The sequence below is a fragment of the Rhinolophus hipposideros genome (genome assembly GCF_964194185.1).
Source record: "Rhinolophus hipposideros genome assembly, chromosome: 24".
NCBI lineage: Eukaryota > Metazoa > Chordata > Mammalia > Chiroptera > Rhinolophidae > Rhinolophus > Rhinolophus hipposideros.
Window position 1 is genome coordinate 29389506 of NC_138070.1, and position 19887 is coordinate 29409392.

Consider the following 19887-nt stretch of genomic DNA (forward strand, 5'->3'; position numbering starts at 1 on the left):
TGATGGCTTTTTATGGTCCCTTCCAGGACTCTCAGTGACCTCTTCCTTTTTCAGTTTCATTCCCTACCTGAAGATCACACCCAACCTTAGCCAAATGAAGAACAATCTTAAAAAAAAAAAAAAAAAAAAAAAAGCGTAGCATGAAAGTTTACTTTTTCTTCATCTACTTTGGTTGGAATCTTGTGTGGATTTCTGGATAATGTTTTTTTTTTGCCATTTATAGATGTAAACACTTACCAGTTGCTTTTCTCTATTGAGGACCACACTCTGAGCTACTGATGGCAAGTACAGCTTTGGATTTGCTGGTCCCAGAGCCAGTGGGAGAATGGACCCTGGAGAGTTGGAGCTGGTGACAGGTCTGTTAGAGTGTGCTTAGGGAGCCAGGAGAAGGTGCCTCTCAAGTGGGAGGATTCTTTGGATGACTTGGACACAGAGTTTTGTTTGCTTAGCAGTTAGCTTTCAGCCCTAGTGAGTTTCTTATTTAATGGGAGTCAAGAGACTGCAAGGGTCTTTCTTATATCATTCAAATACCTTATGTAAATTAGTTTTTATTGACAACCACTGACCTTGGGAAGGATATGTGTCACTTGCACTAGTGTGCCTAAAACAACAGAAAATATGACATTCTCCAGGATTTCTCCTCCTGCTCCTGGATTTCTGGACCATAACCTTCGGTTCTTCCTGAGAGTTGGATGGGAACGATGATCATCTGATCTTGTCCCCTCAAGCTGCCCCCTGGCTTCTTCCCTTCACACCTCCAGGGTCTTCACTCTGCGTGTACTCCAAGCCCTTCATGCCCACCTGTCCTCCAGGAAGTTACCCCTTGCTCTCTTGTCTGAGCTGGCTCTGAGCCTTGCTGTGTTTCAGGGACTCTGGCTGGCCAGTGGGAATTGGCCTCAAGGGTTATGTGGCCTCTGCCTCTGCTTGTGGTGAGCAAGAATCTGGCTTCGCAGCACTGGGTTTTGTATGTGTTTGTACCTGCAGATGTATTTACTTTTACCAAAGAGAGAAAGGAGAAGCAAAAGCAGGCACCAGAATACTTTCTCTTCCATTGGCTTTGTGACTCTGTAGAGAGATTGTTATACAGTTTAGAGAGATGGTTCTGTATGCAGTTGAGCCCAGTGGACAGGGGCACCCTGCCCTCTCCTCCTCTTCCACGTGCATACATGAATCCTGTCTTGGGTTGGAAGGGCCTGGCTCATCCCAGCTTTCCTGTTTCACTAGCTTCACTACCTTTGTGACTTTGGACAGGTTACTCCCTCTCTCAGCCTCAGTATCCTTATCAATAACATGGCTGGGTTAGGCAAGATGATCTCTAACATGCTTGAAAATGGAGCCGAGAGTACGGTTATAAAAGGAAGCAGTCTAGTTACTGATTAAACAGCATTTCTTGGCTGAGTGGAGCCCAGCATTCACACTGTAGGGACATTAGGGCCCTACCATTGAGCCTGTCTCGCTGCTGACCGCCTTGCTCCATTGGCAGACAGGAGGTGGCCCCTGGGGTGCACTGTCTATGTTGTTGGCCACTGCTCCCTTCCCAAGGAGCTTGTTTTCCCTTTTTCCTGAATACTTGCTTCCTGAGTTCTGGAAGCTGACCACACAGGGAGACACAAACCAGGAAAATTCTGGACTGGCTGTGTGATCTTGCAAAGTCATCAGTTCTCCAGGCCTTATCTATAGAATGGGGGTGATGGCACCAGTCATGAATGTTTCCAGGATTGTTGGGAGGATTAAGTAAGAAAATAGTTCTGAACGCACCCTGTCAATTGAAAATAAACATAATAAACAATTATTTTGTTACATTTCTTCTAACATATATATACACATACACACAGTCTGTTCAGACAATCTAGCTAAAGCCTTATTATTTTTTCATTTTTAAATATGATTAGACAACCAAACACCATTGGCTATTTAAAGAAAACCTACAGCCTAAAAGAGAAAGACAAAGTTCTGAAGATAATATATATTTTAAAAATCTAGTTTTATCTTAAGAAAGAGCAAGAAGGTAGTGCAATCATAAAATAAAAAAGGCTACTCAAAAAAGTAACCATCAAAGAATAAAACATCACTCTTGGAAATGAAATATATGATTTTTGGAATTTATGGAAAAACATTCACTGCCTTTATAATAAGTGATGAGATCAGGTGATGTTAATTCTTCAGTTTTGTTCTTTTTTCTCATGGTCTGTTGTATTTCCATATGAATTTCAGAGCAGCTCATCAATTTCTACAGAAAACCTACTGAAATTTTGATCAAGATTGTATTGCGTCTATAGACAGATTTGAGGAGAATAGACATCCTAACTATATTGAGTCTTCCAATCCATGAACATGGGATATTTCTTGATTTATTTAGGTCTTTTAAAATTTCTGTCAGCAATGTTTTGTATTTTTCAATGTACCTCTTTTGAAAAATGGACATCTTTTATCAGATTTACCCCTAAGTATTTTATGTTGTTGCTGCTATTGTAAATTTTAGGTTTTTAGTTTTAATTTCCACTTTGTAATTGTTAACATATAAAAATACAAGCGATTTTTTTATATATTGATCTTGTATTCTGCAACCTTGTTAAACTCACTTATTTCAACAGCTTTTTTGACTTACAAAGCTACAGTAATGAAGAGAGCACGATATTCACATAAAGACAGACAGAGATCATGGACATGACAGAGGCCAGATATAGACCCATAAATATATGGACAACTGATTTTTGACCAAAGACTGTATCCAGAATATATTAGGTTGGTGCAAAAGTAATTGTGATTTAAAAGGATAAAAATAATTGCAAAAACCTCTCAAAATTCAATGGGGAAATAAGCAAACCAATTTTAAAAAATTCGGAAAAAGATTTGAAAAGACCCCACCAAAGAAGATAATCAAATAGCAATTAAGTATATGAAAAGATGTTCAACATCATTAGTTATTAGGGAAAAGCAATTTAAAACCAATGTGAGATACCACTCACTATAAATCTCTTAAAATGGCTAAAACTAAAAAGATTGACCATACCATGTGTTGGACAGGATGTGGACAAACTGGAATCCTCATATACTGCTGATGGGAATGTGAAATAGTACAATCACTTTGGAAAACAGTTTGGCAGTTTCTTAAAAAGTTAAACATACACTTATGCAAACTTGTTATTCCACTCTTAGGTAATTTGCCCAAGAGAAATGAAAGCATACGCCAATATAAGAACGTGTACAGGAATGTTTATAACAGCTTTGTTTGTGATAGCCCTAAACTGAAAACAACCCAAATGTCCATCAACAGGTGAATAGGTAAACAAATTGTATATCCACACAATGGAATACTACTCAACAATAGAAAAGGATGCATTATGAACCTAATAAACATAATAATGAGTATGAATCTCAAAATATTGTGTTGCTTAAAAGAAGCTGGACAATAAAGAGTACATGTTGTATCATTCCATTTATATAAAGTTCTAGAGAAAACAAACTAGTCTTTACTGATAGGAAGCAGATAATTAGTTGCTTGGGGACAGGAAAGGGAATGGGGAGGAGTGCGAGGGAAGGGCCAGGAGGAAACTTTTCAAGGTGATGGATATGTTCATTATCTTGATTGTGGTGATGATTTCATAGGTGTATATATATGCCCCAAAATTGTACACTTTAAATATGTAGATTTTTCTTTTTTGGCCAATTATGCCTCAGTAAAGCTATTTTAAAAATTCTATAGGTTTTAAAGTAAGTAAGTTAAAAAACAAAAAAATCCCAGAATGTTGAAGAATCCCAGAATCCTAGTGATGAAAAATGTAAAATACGAGGGTGGGGGGAGGAAAAGCCAGATAGAAGTTTAGAGAACATAGTCTTTATCCTTGGTGTTCTGAAATTCCATCATAATGTATTTAGTTATATCTGCTTTTTCATTTATTTTTCTCAGCATTCAGTGAACCTGAAGGGGTGGGAAATAGATTTCTCTAGACCTGAGGACACTAGGTGCAGAGGAAGGCCGTAGTGAGGGGCAAAAAGAGGCAAAGGTCTATTCTCTCACATGGTCTGGAATGCTAGTGGCTGTGTTTAAATTGCTCTATCCAGGAGATTAGAAAATTATTCTTTGGAGAAATTAAACCACCCCATAGAAAAGATCTACATAGCCTAGCTGTTGGGAGTGCCCAGTTGTAAAAACAAAACAAACGAACAAAAAACTCTATAATTGTGGCCTGTAGTAAAGCCACTTGGGGCAAGCCAGGCACACAGATCTTCCAAATGGACCTTATTCTTAAATATGAATGAACAACAAAGCATCGTTGGGCATTTGAGGAAAGCCTTCAACATGAAAGAGAAAGTGAAGAAAAAAAAAGAGAAAAACTACTCAATAAAAATATAAAGATGAGATTTTTGCCTCCAAAATTCAGAGAACAAGAAAGAATAAATTTCAGAGAACAAGAAAGAATTCTTGGAAATTAAAGTTTTGACAGCAGAAATGAAAAACTCAATAGAAATTTTAAAAATTGAGATGACAATAGCAGAGAAAGGATAAGTAAAGTTAGCGATCAATATAATAGAAATTGCAGAAAGGTAGATCAAAGAAAATGAAGGGGAGGACATAATTTAAAAAATAATACAACAAAGTTTTCCAGACTGAAAAATATGAGTTTCCAAACTCAAAGGTAGAGAGTTCAGCATCATGAAATTGAAAGACCCAATTCACGGTACGTTGTTAAGGCTTTCAGAGAAAGAAAGATAATAAATCATGAGTAAACAATAATGGATGTGTACTATTATATTTCTCAAAAGCAAAATTAGAAGCTAAAAAACAATGGAGTCTGTGAAATTGTAAGTGACAATTATTTGAAACCCAGAGTCCTATACCCAGCCAAATTATCAAAAATGTGATTGCAGGATTAAGGAACTTTCACAAACAAGCAAAGTCTCAAAACATTTCTCAGGAAGCTATGAAGTATGGTGTTCCACCAAAATGAAGTAAGCCAATGGAGATGAAGATATGGAATCTAGGAAACAAATTTTAACACAAGAGGAAGATGAAGGGAATTCCCAGGGTGATGGTGAAGGTAGTTCCAGACAATCGCTATGGGAAAGGAGAGAGGATGTAGGAGGGAAACTCCTAAGAGGAAAATGAAATGAAAGGTTGTTTGACAGACTTTATATGTGGAAGAGTAGAAGAGTATTACAGAGCTCTTAGATTGTATGGAAAGACTTGGGTATATGTTAAAAAGAAATCCAAATAAGTGAATATTTACAGCAGGAAAAACAAAACTATTATACTGGGAAGGAAATAATAGTGAACAACATTTTCAAAGACTAATGAAAACATAGAGTATGGATATAAATTTTTAAAACTTTAGCTCTATAACTATTGGGAAGTTGGGTGAGACACAATGAAGGAAGGACATTAAAATCCACATTATCATAATAGAAAGTCAGTTGATTATATTTAAAATAGATGAATCAAGATATAGTGATATTGGCATATATAGAAATATGGAGACAAATTCCTGAACAGTAGTTTGAAAGCATTTTAAGTAGTTGCCTCTGGGGTGTTTCTTTTCTTTTTTAAAAATTTATTTTTATTGAGATATAATTGACATATAATATTGTGTAAGTGTAAGGTGTACAGCACATTGCTTTGATACATTTATGTATTGCAATATGATTACCATGGTAGGGTTAGCTATGGGGTGTGTTTCTGTGAGTGATATTTGATCAAGTCACAAATATAACTTATTAGGAAACTAAAATTAGAGACAGAAGTATCCACATGTGTCCGGAGGGGGAGAATCTGTCATAGCAATGAGTTAATAGATACTTGTAAGGTTTAAATGTGACAAACCAAGAAACGTTAGTTCAAGCACATTATTTAGAGTGATAAGGTTAACACCAGAAGCACTACATCTGCAAACTGTTAAAAATGGCCACATCTGTGGAATTTGGGATGGAGGCTATTGCTTTTATTACAAACCCTTTTGCAGTGGGTCTGAGGTAGTTAAACCTATAAAGGGCATGGCCCCTTTCCAGGATTGAGGGCAAGCAGGTAGAGTGTGTGCGGTAGGGCAGAAAAACTACCTGTCATTGCGTGCTGACACTGCACCTGCCCCTTCCACATTCATGCTTCCCTTCCTGGATTCCCCCTGACAAGGAGGAACCAGGGAAACTGCTGTCCTGTTTGTCACAAGTTTTATTGCTTTTCGTGCTTTTGTGCCTGAGCAGGGGTGTGGATTCCAGTAGAGACATGGCCTTCTCACTTCACCTTGAGATCATGGACTGGTACATTTAAGGCTAAAAGTAGGGTAGCTTGTTCCACAGTGGCATGACAGAACTGCCCAGGTTTATAGCATGGTTAAACACTGGCAGAGCAAGGCCACTGGGTAGGATGTACAGTTTACATGCTGCCCACAGGCTCCTGTTGCAGGAGATCGGTTGGGACAGAATCGTCGGGGCTCCTTGCTCCATGCCTGGGGCTGTGGTGGCTGGAGGAAGGGCTGCCTTTAGAAGTTTGCACAGAGGCACCCAGTGGCCAATCATGGCTTGGGTTGGGCCTGCTTTCCCCACATCTGGACATCTACCTGCGTCAAAAGATGATTCATTTAAGTGGAGAGCTTCAATGACGGGCTGTTGAGGTGAGAGAGTTTCTGAACTGCAGTGTCCTTTTCTGTTTAGAACATGAATGGCTTTGAGGAAGGCCTGGAGTTCTTGCCGGTGAACAACACCAAGAAGGTTGAGAAGCGAGGCCTCAAGCCCTGGGTTGTGCTAGTGATTGTGCTGATCAGCTTCTTCTTGCTCTCGCTCATGGCTGGTTTACTGGTGTGGCACTTCCAGTGTGAGTAAAGCTGGAGGGGGTGGCTCAGGGGGCGATGTGGGAGTGGCTCTACCTTCTCCCTCAATAGACAGAGCCAAGGCCTGCCTCTTATGGACCAGAGAATGGAGGGTGCCATGGGGGTGGGTGAGGAGGCGTCTAGGGCTCTGTCTCCCCTCGCTCTCTCAAGCCGTAAGGTGTGTGTGGGGGGGTGGTGGGAATGAAGAACTGGTCAGAGCTGGCCTGCAGGGCTCATATGTCCACTGGCCCCCTCCTGCATTCACTCCCCTGTTTGTGGGAAGTGTTGTTGCTTTTCACAGTCTTGGATCTGAACATAGGTATGGATTCCAGTAGAGACCTGGTCCATCTGCCTCCATGCCCTTCCTCATGGCAGCTCCCCCAGGGACGTCCACAGGCAGCTTGTGGACGTTGCGGGATGACACAGGACTGCTGTCTCTTCTCCTAACTACTGTCCTTCCCTGGTCTTGTACAGACCGGAACGTGCGGGTCCAGAAGGTCTTCAATGGCTACCTTAGGGTCACAAACGAGAACTTTCTGGATGCCTATGAGAACCCAAACTCCACTGAGTTTGCAGAGCTGGCCAGCAAAGTGAAGGAAGCGGTGAGTCCTATCCCGGGGCTGAAGCTCTGTTCCTGCTGTCTGCTCCCTGGGCTGATGTGGACCACGGGAAGGGCATCCAGGTCCCCGGAGGGAGGGAGCAGCGAGGGCTCGGGGCAGGGGGCTGTCACCGCTCTCTGGCCTGCTCTGAGCCTCTTGTCCTTCCCGCAGCTGAAGCTTTTGTACAATGGGATCCCAGCCCTGGGTCCCTACCATAAGGAGTCAGCGGTGACTGCCTTCAGGTGGGTACTGAGGGGAAGGCTGGGTGTGGAATTGACTGGGAATAGGATTGGTGTGTGGTCCTACGTGGGACAAGTGCCTGGGAGCCTGTAGGGTGATGAAGCGAAGGCAGCAGTCCTATTCTGTCCTTTATGCCCATGACTTACCACGCTTAGCTCTTCTGTCCCTCCAAGATGGGTGACCTGGGAGTGTTGCTATGATGAAGGGCTCGGAGGAGGGTGGAGTGCTTCCCACACTGCCTGCCACTCATAAGCCACTCAGGAATGGTCGTGATTCTTTGTTATTTTTTCCAAATTTGGGTTTGGGTCTGCCCCTCACATCTGGGAGAGTGGGGACAGGAAGAGGCCCAGAGCCCCTTCGCATATCAGACCCGGTCGCCTTTCCCCAGCGAGGGCAGCGTCATCGCCTACTACTGGTCCGAGTTCAACATCCCCAACTACCTGGTGGAGGAGGCAGAGCGCGCCATGGCGGAGGAGCATGCGGTCAAGCTGCCGCCACGCAGCCGCACCCTGCATTCCTTCGTGCTCACCTCCGTGGTGGCCTTCCGTGAGTGCAGGGCTGCGGGGTTGGGCGTGTGGTGGGCCAGGCTGCGGGGGAGCAGGGGAAGCCACTGCTCCTGGGCGAGTGCCGGGAAGAGAAGACTGCGTGCTGGCCGCACCGCCCTTTAGGGGAATAAGGAAGCAGGAATGAGGAAATAGACCAGATCGGTAAATACTGTATTCTCCCTCTTTTTCTTCAGCCACTGACCCCAGGACAGTACAGACCACCCAGGACAGTAAGTATGGTGCCCTTTTCCCAGAGGAGGATTGGGATATGGCCAGATGCCCCTTCAATCGAGGGGTCCCCAAAGTTGCACTGTGGTGATAGCCACACATCCCCTTGCCTCCCCCAGGCCACGAGAAGCCCCCTCCTGGTCTCTTGCCAGTCCAGGGCAGCCTGGGGCACCTTGGAGAGGCCAGGTGTAGGGACACCCCCAGGAGGGCTGTGGGCTGCTCACCCCACCCACTCTTCCCAGCTCTGCCCATGTCCTCTTGTGTCCCACAGACAGCTGCAGATTCGCCCTGCATGCCCGCGGTGGGGAGCTGACTCGCTTCACCACGCCTGGCTTCCCCGACAGCCCCTACCCAGCTTTCGCCCGCTGCCAGTGGGCCCTACGGGGGGACGCCAACTCCGTGCTGAGCCTCACCTTCCGAAGCTTTGATGTCGCGACCTGTGATGACCGTGGCAGTGACCTGGTCATGGTGTATGACACCTTGAGCCCCGTGGAACCCCGCGCTATGGTGCAGTGAGTGTCCAGGCGGGCTGTGGGAGCTTCGTGGCTGCCCCTCGTGGGCTGGACCACTGGAACTAGTTGCAGTGTAGGTTGGGGATATAGAGTGTGACTCTTGGCCACAGGCTGCAGCAAACTTCCAGGCAGTGGAGAAGAGGTGTGTGGTGCGATCCTCAGCATGAGCTCCAGTGCAGCATCTGGGAGGTGATTTCTAGGCCTTGGCAAGGGCGGGTGAGGAAGGCTCACTAGATGTCAGTGAGCAGGTGTGCTGCCTGTACCTGCCAGAGTGAAGGTGCACCTGCTGTGGGCAAAGTTATGTTGAGGCCAACAGATCAGGAGACAACTGCCATTGAAAAGATAGTTTGTTACTCACACTTCTGAGAGCGCCACAGAGGAGCCACACAGGGCAGCACCAGGGTCGGTCAAGAGGCAGAGGAAATTGTCAGAAAATGTGGGCAGTGCTGTTTTGTTGTGGTTTCCACAGGAAAGGCAAGGAAAGGCAGGATATATAAGTTAAGGACTAATAGCTTGAATAATTCCAGTTGGCTCTGGGGCATAGGTTTGTCTCTCACTGTCTGGGATGGTACCTTGTTGTGGGGTGATTAGGGCAGGTGGATGGTGGCTTGGAGTGTAACACCTGGAGAGAAGTGGTTGGGGGTGGGCTTTGAATTGGTTGGTTTGCGTGAGAAAGGCTGGGCCTCAGGTGAATCTTTGCTATCTCTAGGAATTGTCTAACCCTTGGAGGGCACTCTCTCCAGCAAGGCTGCAGATGTCAAAGCATCTGGATTACAGGAAATAAAACGGCACCTGCTAAGGAGGTCGGGGTGCCCAGAAGCACGCCACCCTAGCCAGCCGCATGTCAGGATGGAGCACACTTCTTAAAGGTGTGGTGGGTTGGGGGCCAAGTGCCCCCCTCCCCCTCTCTCCCTGACTCAGTGAGCCAGAACCTTCTACTGCCCTCTGTGGAAATGAGCTGGGCAGATGTTTCATGATTAATAATGGGCTAAGATTCAGGCTGAAGCCAAGACAGACCCATCTGCTGCTATAGTTTAGCAGCCAGATCTCCTGTCTAAACACTCTTCTTGTGCAGGGTTTTTTTCCCTCTCTCTAATCTGTTAATTGTACAACAAATAAATACATGTCCTCAAAGGGAAACGTGGAAAACAGACATGCGCAAAGAGGACAAATGTCATTCGTAATCTTACTTCCTAGAAACGATCCCTGTTAGACTTGTGATGTATACTCTTCTAGACTTTTCTGCTGTTTATGTATATGTTTGTGTATATATTTAAATATAAGATTATACTGCATCTTTGGTTTTGTTATCTGCTTTTAAAAAATGAAGTATATTATGATAGTCTTTCCAAACCAGTAATCCTGTCCCTAATCATCATTTTTAATGGTTGCGTGACATGGAGTAGTCGAGAGGCTGCAGGACATGGTCGTTGGCCGTGTAGGCTCTGGAACCTGATGCTTGGGTTTGAATTTCAGCCCCGACACTTAGTAACTCTTAGTAACTCTTAGTAACTGGAATTGTGGGCTTTCCCATGCCTCAGTGTCCTTATCTGTAAAATGGGGATAATCGTCTTTACTTCAGAGTTGGTAGGAAGCTACCTGAGTTACTAGATATAAAGCATGAAGAATAGATATAAAGCCATGCTCTTAGTAAGTGTTAGTTGTTCATGCTTTCACTACTACTGTTATTGTTATTATTTGGCTTGTAGTTTATTTAATGAATTTTCTAATGTTAGGCATTCAATGTTTCTGAGCTTTTGCTATTTTAAACAAGGACAGCCTTACAACTAGTGCACAGTGCCTGCAACATATGCGAGGACTCAGGTGACCTGCAGAGCTCATCAGGGATGTGCCTGAGCTCAGGTTGCTGATTGTTTGTGTGGGATGGCCTTTATGAGCCCACCCTTGGCCTTTTGTGAAGGGGTTAGGGATGGAGTCTTTGGGTCCCCTCTGCTTAGGTTCTGTCTGCTCTTGCTAACGTCTGCCCCTTTTGCCCCCGCAGGTTATGTGGCACCTACCCTCCCTCCTACAACCTGACCTTCCTTTCCTCCCAGAACGTCCTGCTTGTCACGTTGATAACCAATACCGGGCGGCGAAATCCTGGCTTTGAGGCCATGTTCTTCCAGCTGCCTAAGATGAACAGTAAGGAAGGGTTGGGGTCAAGTGGAGAAGGGGACAGTCTTTAGCGGTTGGCTTGAGCCCAGGAAGCCATAGGCCAAACCCTCTGGCTGGCAAACTGGCCCAGGTCGATGACAAAAGTTTGAAGCTTAAGCCAAAGGGCTTTCTGCCCCTCACCTGGGTCAGGAGGCCTCCCTAAAGAAGTTGGCCTCCTAGCATTCGGACTTTTCAGCAGCTGGCTGTGGAGGCTTCAGGTGTCCAGGCCTGCAGCCTGAGAGGACCACTGGCTTTGCCTCAGGCTGGCTCTCCTGTCGCAACCTCCCGAGCAGGTCCTCAGTCCTCATGCTCTCTCCTGCTTTTCCTCTCAGGCTGTGGAGGCTACTTACGTGAAGCCCAAGGGACATTTAGCAGTCCGTACTATCCGGGCCACTACCCGCCCAACATCAACTGCACGTGGGACATTGAGGTAGGAGCTGTGGGGGGAAGAAGGAGGGTGGGGAGAAAGAGAGCGAGAGAGAGAAAGGGAGACAGGAAAGGATGCTCTAGGATGGCACGTGAGAAGGGCCGAAGGGAGATGGGCTCCTTAGCAGCCCCAAAGTGGCCACAGCTGACCCCCGTGGCAGGAACTGAATCCCGCAGGCGGGCAGGTTTGCACCGGGCTGAGTTGCTACAATGTCAAGCTGACCCAGACTCACGTCCTAGCTCCTCTCCGTGGCTGATGCTTGCTTGCGCCAGGTCACTGCGTGTGCTGATGGCTGCCTCTGAGAGGTGTGGTTGGGATTAGGTTGGAGAATGTGTGTGCAGCAGAGAAAGCACTTGCTGAATGGCCGTGAGACAAGTCTTGCTGACAGGACTGCCCCTCATGCCATCCCAATCAAAGATCCATCACTCTTTCCTACTTTCGATAATGTAGGGAGAACTTTCCAGCCTTTTTTAGCGATATAGCAGTGTCTCTTGTGTCTGAGTCTAGAAGTTCTTCCAAACATGGACCCTGTCTCCTCCTGCTCTGTTGCATGTTGCCCACATGGGCTGGAGAGGAGAAGCAGCACAGCCAGGCTCCATGCCCTGCTTCCCCAGCCCCCACAGCCACTACGCGACGTCCGTGGGTTTAGGAAAGAGGGAATGAAGCAGCAGAGGCCCAGCAGCATCTCTCTCTTCAGGTGCCCAACAATCGAAATGTGAAGGTGTTCTTCAAACTCTTCTACCTGTTGGAGCCCAACGTGCCCCTGGGCACCTGCCCCAAGGACTATGTGGAGGTCAACGGGGAGAAGTGAGTGCTGGGAAGTGGGCGAGGGGGAGGCAACAGAGGAATGGACGAGCTGGCCCAGTGCTGGTGCTTGTGGGAAGGGGGTGCCCGAGCCCCAGGATGTGTCTTCTTCCTACTGTTGGCTCCTTCCTTCAGGTACTGCGGAGAGAGGCCCCAGTTTGTGGTTGCCAGCAAGAGCAGCAGGATCACTGTTCACTTCCATTCGGATCAGTCCTACACGGACACGGGCTTCTTTGCTGAGTACCTGTCCTATGACTCCAGTGACCGTGAGTGACTTCTTTGGAAGGAGGAGCCTGGCTAGAGGGAGGGGCCCCGATTCGCTCTCTATGCGGCATCTTCTTAGCATTGTGCTTTCCTGATTCTAAGAGGCCAGAGAATGTGCATATCCCTCTAGTAGATTTCTGAAGGACAAAAGGCTGCCTTAAGTGCATTTGTTACAAAGGCCACAGTGAGCGCTGGCACACACCGTGCCCTTCAGTCCCACGGTGACACACCTTGAGCCCAAGCACCCTGAGTTCCTTTGGGCCACCTGTCCCTCTGGTTCCACATCCCTGTGACTTTAATAATTGGTGCTTGTCTTTGTGGCCTTTCAGCACCTTTAGAATTAGTAGCTTAATTTTGAGACACATTAGAAAATTCTGGAGCATGAACATGATACTCATTATTCCTAGCTTTGGCAATTCTGTGATTTATACCTAAGAGATCTGGCAGATTCTGTTGCCTTTAATTTCCCTGTCTGCTATATAAGTAGCAGTTCTTCCACATACACAGTGGTCTTTTGTTTCAGCCCTGCATCAGAGAATAACCTTTAGAAGACATTTTAAGTTAAATTCCTATATGCAAGATTCTGAATTTAAGTTAAAATTCAATCGCACAGCTCACCATCAAAAGTGTTATTAGATGAGAAAACTGCTTTGATAAGTGACTAAGCTACCTATGCAGAGAAAGTGACACTGGCCTCCTCTCAACTTTGTCATCTATCTGCCTGATGACATCAGTTATCAGACACCTTCCAACTTCAGAAACATGGAAATGTGGGAAATACCTAATTAAGGAAATGTGGTGGTGCCGTTTGACCCTTGCATAGGACACATACATCGTCGACCTACTGAGCTGCTGTTGCTCTGTGTTGCCGACGGGGAGGCTGGGCCTTGGGGGACATGGCCGGCCAAGGACACGGCAGTAAAACTGAGTGTGCACCCAGCCAGTCCCTCTTCACTTTGCCCGGAGCTTCCTAGGGTTTGGTCATCCGCAGTCAGGAGGGACTCCCGGCCAACTCTCCCCTGCGGGCATTAGAAGCCGCCTTGCCAACAGCTTGATGGGCCTGGGAGCGCCCTGCCCTGGGGTGCCTGCCCTGTCTCTGTTGAGGACTGGCGAGAGTTTTTCTTTGGGCCTCAGTGTTGCTGTGTGGTTGGCTGTGAGGGAGGAGGGTGAGTTGGGGAGCCAGCTGTGGGAGGCAGGGGTGGTGGCCGCATACTTCAGACCTGCCCTGTCCCCTGCAGCGTGCCCTGGGAAGTTCATGTGTAACACGGGGCGCTGTATCCGGAACGAGCTGCGCTGCGATGGCTGGGCTGACTGTGCCGACTACAGCGATGAGCTCAACTGCAGTGAGTGGGGCTGCGGGCTGGGCCGTCCTCCCTGTCCTTGCTGTGCCCTGGTGCCTGCCAGCTGACCCCCGTGGCAGGAAGGCCCCAGGTGGCGGGGAGGTTCTGCCCATCCCCTGTGTGGACATCTAGCCCCCTCCCCTCTAGCCATGGCTCCTGTGGAGCAGACAGTGGAGCGTCTGTGCTGAGGTCAGCTTCTATAGCCAGTGACACAGGGCCCCTGGACCCGCTCTCCAGATGGGACTCTGTCCTCAGGCAGCTTCCCGGGGAAGCTGAGTGATGAGTGAGCCTGGGGGGCTTACACCCCAACCCCCCTGAGCCTCGCCAGCTGACGGCTGCTCTTGCCCCATCCAGAATGCAATGCCACCTACCAGTTCACGTGCAAGAACAAGTTGTGCAAGCCCCTCTTCTGGGTCTGTGACAACGTGAACGACTGCGGCGACAACAGTGATGAGCTGGAGTGCAGTGAGTGCTCTGGGGGCATGGCCTGGGTGCTGCAGCCAGCTCTCAGCTGAGGCTTCGAGCCCCGGCTGAGTGCTTTGTGCTTCTCAGATTGTCCGGCTGAGACCATCAAGTGTGGCAATGGGAAGTGCATCCTGAAGAGCCAGCAATGTGACGGGAAAGACAACTGCGGGGACGGGTCTGATGAGGCCACATGTGACAGCGGTGAGGCCTAGCCCAGCCCCCTGTCCTTCAAGGGACTCTTCCCCCCTGTACCCAAGAGAGGAGCCATGAGCACACTCACATGCCGCATGTCCAAAGTTTAATGAACACAAACCACCTCATGTGAAGTGTTATGATAAAAGGTGTCCATAGGAAGAGAATCTTCCAGAAGGTGGAGAACCGTTGGCAGGGCTGGAAGGACAGTGGGCACTGGTGTACATGGGTGGACAGGCCTGAGTGAGGGGCATAAGATGGGTGGCTCATCAGGCTTCTGGTTGGGTGCCACAGAGGAACTGATTTTCTCCCCATGTCCTCCCTGAGCAGTGAGCACCGTCCCCTGCACCAAACACACCTATCGCTGCAACAATGGGCTCTGTGTGAGCAAGGGCAACCCTGAGTGTGATGGGAAGAAGGACTGTAGCGACGGCTCGGATGAGAAGGACTGTGGTGAGCAGGGGTGCCATATGCGGTTGTTCACTGTGCAGGCACATACAGAGGCAGAAATCACACCGGTGCCTCACTCACCCAGTTCTGCCCTGGTGAGAGGGTGTGTCTGCCTGGAGGAAAGGATGACTTTGCTGGTTGGTACTAAGACACTGCCCCATTGTCCTGGAGGCAAGGCCACGAGCAGCCAGCGTCAGTGCCTTCATGGCAGGGCTGCCGGGCTGGCCCCTGCTCCATAGACCCAGCCACAGGCGCGTGGCAAGCCCAGGCTTCCCATCCTGCCTGGAGGAGAGAGCACACAGCTTGCTGGAGCACTTGGCAGGGTTTTGCCCACACCCACCCCATACTTTAATTTGTAACCTCCTGTGTGTTTCAGAAGCACTGGTCTCAGATTAAATTTGAGCATAGCTGCAGCTATTCTGTGACTTTATGTCACCCATCCGCTGTTCTCTCTGAGAGCTGTGTCCTTCAGTATTTGACAAGGAAATCTAGGCAAATGACACCCATAGAAAATCTAAACAAACCAACAGCTGTCTGGAGGCCCTTCGAATGCATTTGTGCAGGAGGCAGTAGGGGAGCATATGGAGGTTTTGAACTTGGGAGTGGGGAGAGGGGCCCAGTGGAAGCAGGGAGGCTTGCAGTTACTACTGGAGGGGTCCCTCATGCCACAACTGCTCTGGTGGTGCTATGCCTATCCCCATGGGGGCTCTTTGGGCTGGCGCCCCACTTTGACTCACTGTCTTTTCTTTGGGTTATCTGCCCCTCGCAGACTGCGGGCTGCGGTCCTTCAGCAGGCAGTCTCGGGTTGTTGGGGGCAAGGAGGCAGAAGAGGGTGAATGGCCCTGGCAGGTGAGCCTTCATGCGCTGGGCCAGGGCCACCTGTGCGGGGCTTCGCTTATCTCTCACAACTGGATGGTGTCTGCGGCTCACTGCTTCGTCAACGACAGAGGATTCAGGTGGGCCACTGGGCAGGAAGTAGGGGGGCCTCCTGGGAAGCGCTCCTCTGTGTATTCTGGGCTTGGAAAGCCCTGTGTCTGGGAGTCACGCCCAGGTGGGCTGGCACTGGGGCAGGGCCAGGACTGGAGGGGCTGCAGACACCCAGGACGGGCTCACTCGCAGTAATAATAAAAATGAGCATCTCCCTCTCAGTCAAGTACCATCTAAGTGCCTTTCCTAACAACCCAGTTAGGCAGGTCTGGTTATGTCCCCGTTTTACAGAAACAGAGATTCAGAGAGGTAAAGACATTTGCTCGAGGATGCCCAGCTATTAAGTGGCAGAGCCAGACTGGAACCCAGGTGTGTGGATTCCACAGTCTGAGTGGTTAGTCCCTACGCCAGAGGGACGCCTCGGGATGAGTTCAGACCAGCCTCGCAGTCACTGCAGCTCTGGCTTGCCAGGTGGCCTTGGGCAAGTTATTCACACTTCCTAGGCCTCAGGTTCTTCGGTGGTAAGGGTGACACTGCGAGTTCTTATCCTTAGAGCTGTGAGAATTAAATATGGCAGCGCACCCGAAATACTGAGCCCTGTGCCTGGCACAGGGAAGGTCACTAAGGAAGGGTTCTTCTGGCATCTTAGGAAGGGGTGAGCAGAGAGTTAGCCCGAACAGGTGGCCTGAGCCAGGGCTCGGCTCTTCGTGTCTTAGCTCCAGTCTACTCAGGCTCTTGGGCCATTGGCTGTGGGTGGAAGTCTAAGGGGACAGCTTGCTCCTGGAGCAGACCTTCCAAGGGATTCCCACCTTTGGGGACTTCCTGCTGGGCACATGCTCTCCTGCCATAGGCAGCAGCATGAGGGCCCCCCCGGCTGCCATGACACCCTTTTACAGGGACGAGAGGAGAACCGTCATGCACTTTCAGGAGAGACGGCCTACAGCAGCACAGGCCTCAGGAGCAGATGTGGGGCATGGTCAGATGGGCACATGGGCATGGGTGGTGGAGGAGACACCGCAGGTCTGGAGGGAGCAAGGTCAGTGCGAGGAGTGAGGCCTTGCTGGACTGTGGAAGGGCAGCCCCGTGAAACCTGACTGTCCTTTCTCTTCTCATTTTGTCAGCTCCACTGACAAATGATTTTCTTTCTTTTTGGGGTGATGAGAGGCTACTTAAGAATGTTTTAAAATAAACTTTATTTTGGAATGTAGATAAGTTGCAAAGATAGTACAGAATTCCCATATACCCCTCACCTGCTTCCCCTTGCTGTCAATGGGGGATGTCTGTTAACACTAGAAGCTCCCGCTGGTCTGTTACGGTTAACACACCTCCAGGCCCCGCTGGCCTTGCCCTAGTTTTTACACTGATGTCCTTTCTGCTCCAGGAGCCCTCCCGGTTACTACTTTGCGTTCTGTTCTCCTGTCTCCCCAGGCTCCTCTGGCCTGTGACAGTTTCTGTCTTTGTTTGTTTTTCATGACTTTGACAGCCTGGAGGCCAGGTATTCTGTAGAATGGCCCATCTAGGTTTGTCTGATGTTCTCATGATGAGACTGGGGTTATGAGGTTTGGAAGAATATCACATCATATCAGCAGGTAAATGATGTCAACATGACGTTGCTGGTAGAGTTAAGCTTTGTCATTTGGTTAAGATACTGTTTGCCAGCTTCTCCCATAGGAAGTACCTGTTTTCTCCCTTTCTACCTGGTATTCTTTGAATATCGGCTGATTTGGAATTCTTCTGTAAAAAAGATTTGTCCCTTCGCTCCCCTTAGCCATCTATTTATACTCCACAGGCTCCAACAGTGTGTATTTATATTTCAGGTTGTAATCTGATGCCATGTTACTAACTTTGCTGCTCAAATTGTCCCAGATGTGGCTCTTGGGAGCTCACTGAGCTTGGCTCCTGTGTTGTGCCCCTTTGACATGGCCCCATTCTTTTGCTTATTTGAGTCACTTTCTTGCTTTCTGGCACTTCTAGGGGCTCCAGACTTCTCTTGTGTGTTCCCTGGCCCAGACCTAGAATGAGCCGTTTCTCCAAGGAGCCGTCTTAGTGGGAATGGTGTTTAGAAACCAAGACCTGGGCACTCGGCCTGCTCATCGTCACGGCAGCCCCACGGGGAGAGCTAGGACACCATGTCTGTGTCCTCCCCAGTGAATCTGCCACGGCCTCCTGTACCTTTTCCTTTTCCCTCTCATCATCGTCTCATGTCTCATTTCCCTTTCCTTCATCTTCTGTTGATCATCAGTCTTACTTTTTGTCCATTAATTCCTTCAGTAGCCACTGTTATTATCAGCACTGTGGAGATAAAATGAGTAAGACTTGGTCCCTGCACTTCACAGACTTCCCAGGGTAGAGGGACGAGATCCGTTATGCGTGCACATGTGCATACACACACGTGTGCACATACATGGACATGCATGTGCACAGTAAGTGCTAGGCCAGAACTGTGGACACGTTACCTAGAGCCGATGTGTGGAGTTTAGAATTCTGCCTGAGCGCTGGGAAGGGCGGCTGTGAGGAATGCCGTTATCAGCAGGAACATCTGATCTGAGTGTCTAAATGTGAGGGTATTTGTCACTGGACAAGGTAACTCAGTCCTTCCAGACAAAGGGAGTGTTGTTAGCAGAAGCAGGCAGTTGTGAAGTGTTTAAGAACCTAGAGTGCAGTGACTTTGGACACATTTCTGAGTCAACAAGTACTCACAAGGTGTTACCAAGAGGTGGTATCATGTTGTGGTTAAGAGCATAGGTTGCCTGGGTTTAGACTGTGGCCCATGACTTACTAGCTGTGTGATCTTGGGAAAGTTACTTAACCTCTCTGTGCCTGAGTTCTCATCTTAAAATGGGTGGCTGTATCTTGAAGAACAGTTTGGGAGATAAAATGACAACATGTGAGCATTTAGACAAGTGCTTCATGGGTGGTCAGCTGTGTTCCAATGTTAACTATTTCCAATGCTGAGGGGATCTAGGTGGCCACACCTTCCCAGCTGGTTTCTCAGTTACTGGTAAGTGTGTACCTTAAACAATCAGAGACTAAGTTTGCTTGTATAGTCAAAGACTGTCTTAAACCGGGTACCATGGGCTTTAGAGAAAAGACCATTGTGGTGGGGTAAATAGGGAAGACTCAGTGAAAGGGGCTGGGTGATCAGGGTCCAGCTGAGGGCGAGGGGTGGAGAGCCTTAGGGCACAGGGCTCAGCACCAGCACAGGGCTGAAAAAGGGATGTCCACGTTCGGTGATGGGGTCAGGGGAGCATGCAGCAGGGGGGTTGATGTGCCTCCCCTCCCTCCCCCATCCCATCCCATCCTTTCAGCCTCCAGTCCTTGCCTCCTAGATATCCTGGAAGCATCCTACTCTTTCCTACTCGCACTGCTACTATCTTGGCTCCCCCTGGCCGAGGGGGCTGCAGCACCCTCCACCTGATCTCCTTGCTTTCTTCTCCGCACTCTGGTCTGTACTCCCCAATGCCAGTGTGGTCTATCCAAAGAACTAACTTGATCCTGTCGACCCCCTACTTACATGTGTGCGTGGCTTGCAGGATAACGTAGAAACGCCTTAGCTTGACCAACATGGCCGCATCACCTGGCCGCTGCCCATCTCTCCAACCTCAGTCTCCTATCCTGGCCTCACACCGTCCATATGTTCAACTTCGGGGGGCTTCCTAAACATCCCCATTGCTCTCTTTGAATATGCTACTTTCTCCTCCACCTGTAGGCTGTGACCAACTTATATTAGATTTTCAAGGCCTGGTTCATGACCTGTTTCCTCTCCTGACTCACGCATCCCACCCCATGTTCTTTCAGGGTATCTCCCCAAGCCTCTGAAGGATGCTTTTCGCACTGTGCTCCCGTGGGTGGGTTTCCTGGTTCTCTCCCCAAGGATACTGTGAATGTGAAGACTGGGTATAATACCGTTCCTGGAACATCAGAGAGGCCCAATAAT

The 19887-nt window shown here is 48.4% G+C and overlaps 1 protein-coding gene across 1 annotated transcript in view; it reads left to right on the top strand.

Annotated features, from left to right (window-relative positions):
• The window catches only part of ST14 (ST14 transmembrane serine protease matriptase), a 41999-nt gene that overhangs the window by 13651 nt on the left and 8461 nt on the right, over window positions 1-19887 (top strand). Inside the window, exons 2-16 of the mRNA XM_081037719.1 lie at window positions 6649-6808; window positions 7278-7405; window positions 7574-7644; window positions 8031-8188; window positions 8382-8417; window positions 8687-8927; window positions 10930-11069; window positions 11414-11511; window positions 12206-12315; window positions 12448-12578; window positions 13815-13919; window positions 14271-14381; window positions 14469-14582; window positions 14904-15026; window positions 15793-15979. Coding sequence (XP_080893845.1) covers window positions 6649-6808; window positions 7278-7405; window positions 7574-7644; window positions 8031-8188; window positions 8382-8417; window positions 8687-8927; window positions 10930-11069; window positions 11414-11511; window positions 12206-12315; window positions 12448-12578; window positions 13815-13919; window positions 14271-14381; window positions 14469-14582; window positions 14904-15026; window positions 15793-15979 — 1913 coding nt within the window. The remainder of the gene's footprint in view (window positions 1-6648; window positions 6809-7277; window positions 7406-7573; window positions 7645-8030; window positions 8189-8381; window positions 8418-8686; window positions 8928-10929; window positions 11070-11413; window positions 11512-12205; window positions 12316-12447; window positions 12579-13814; window positions 13920-14270; window positions 14382-14468; window positions 14583-14903; window positions 15027-15792; window positions 15980-19887) is intronic.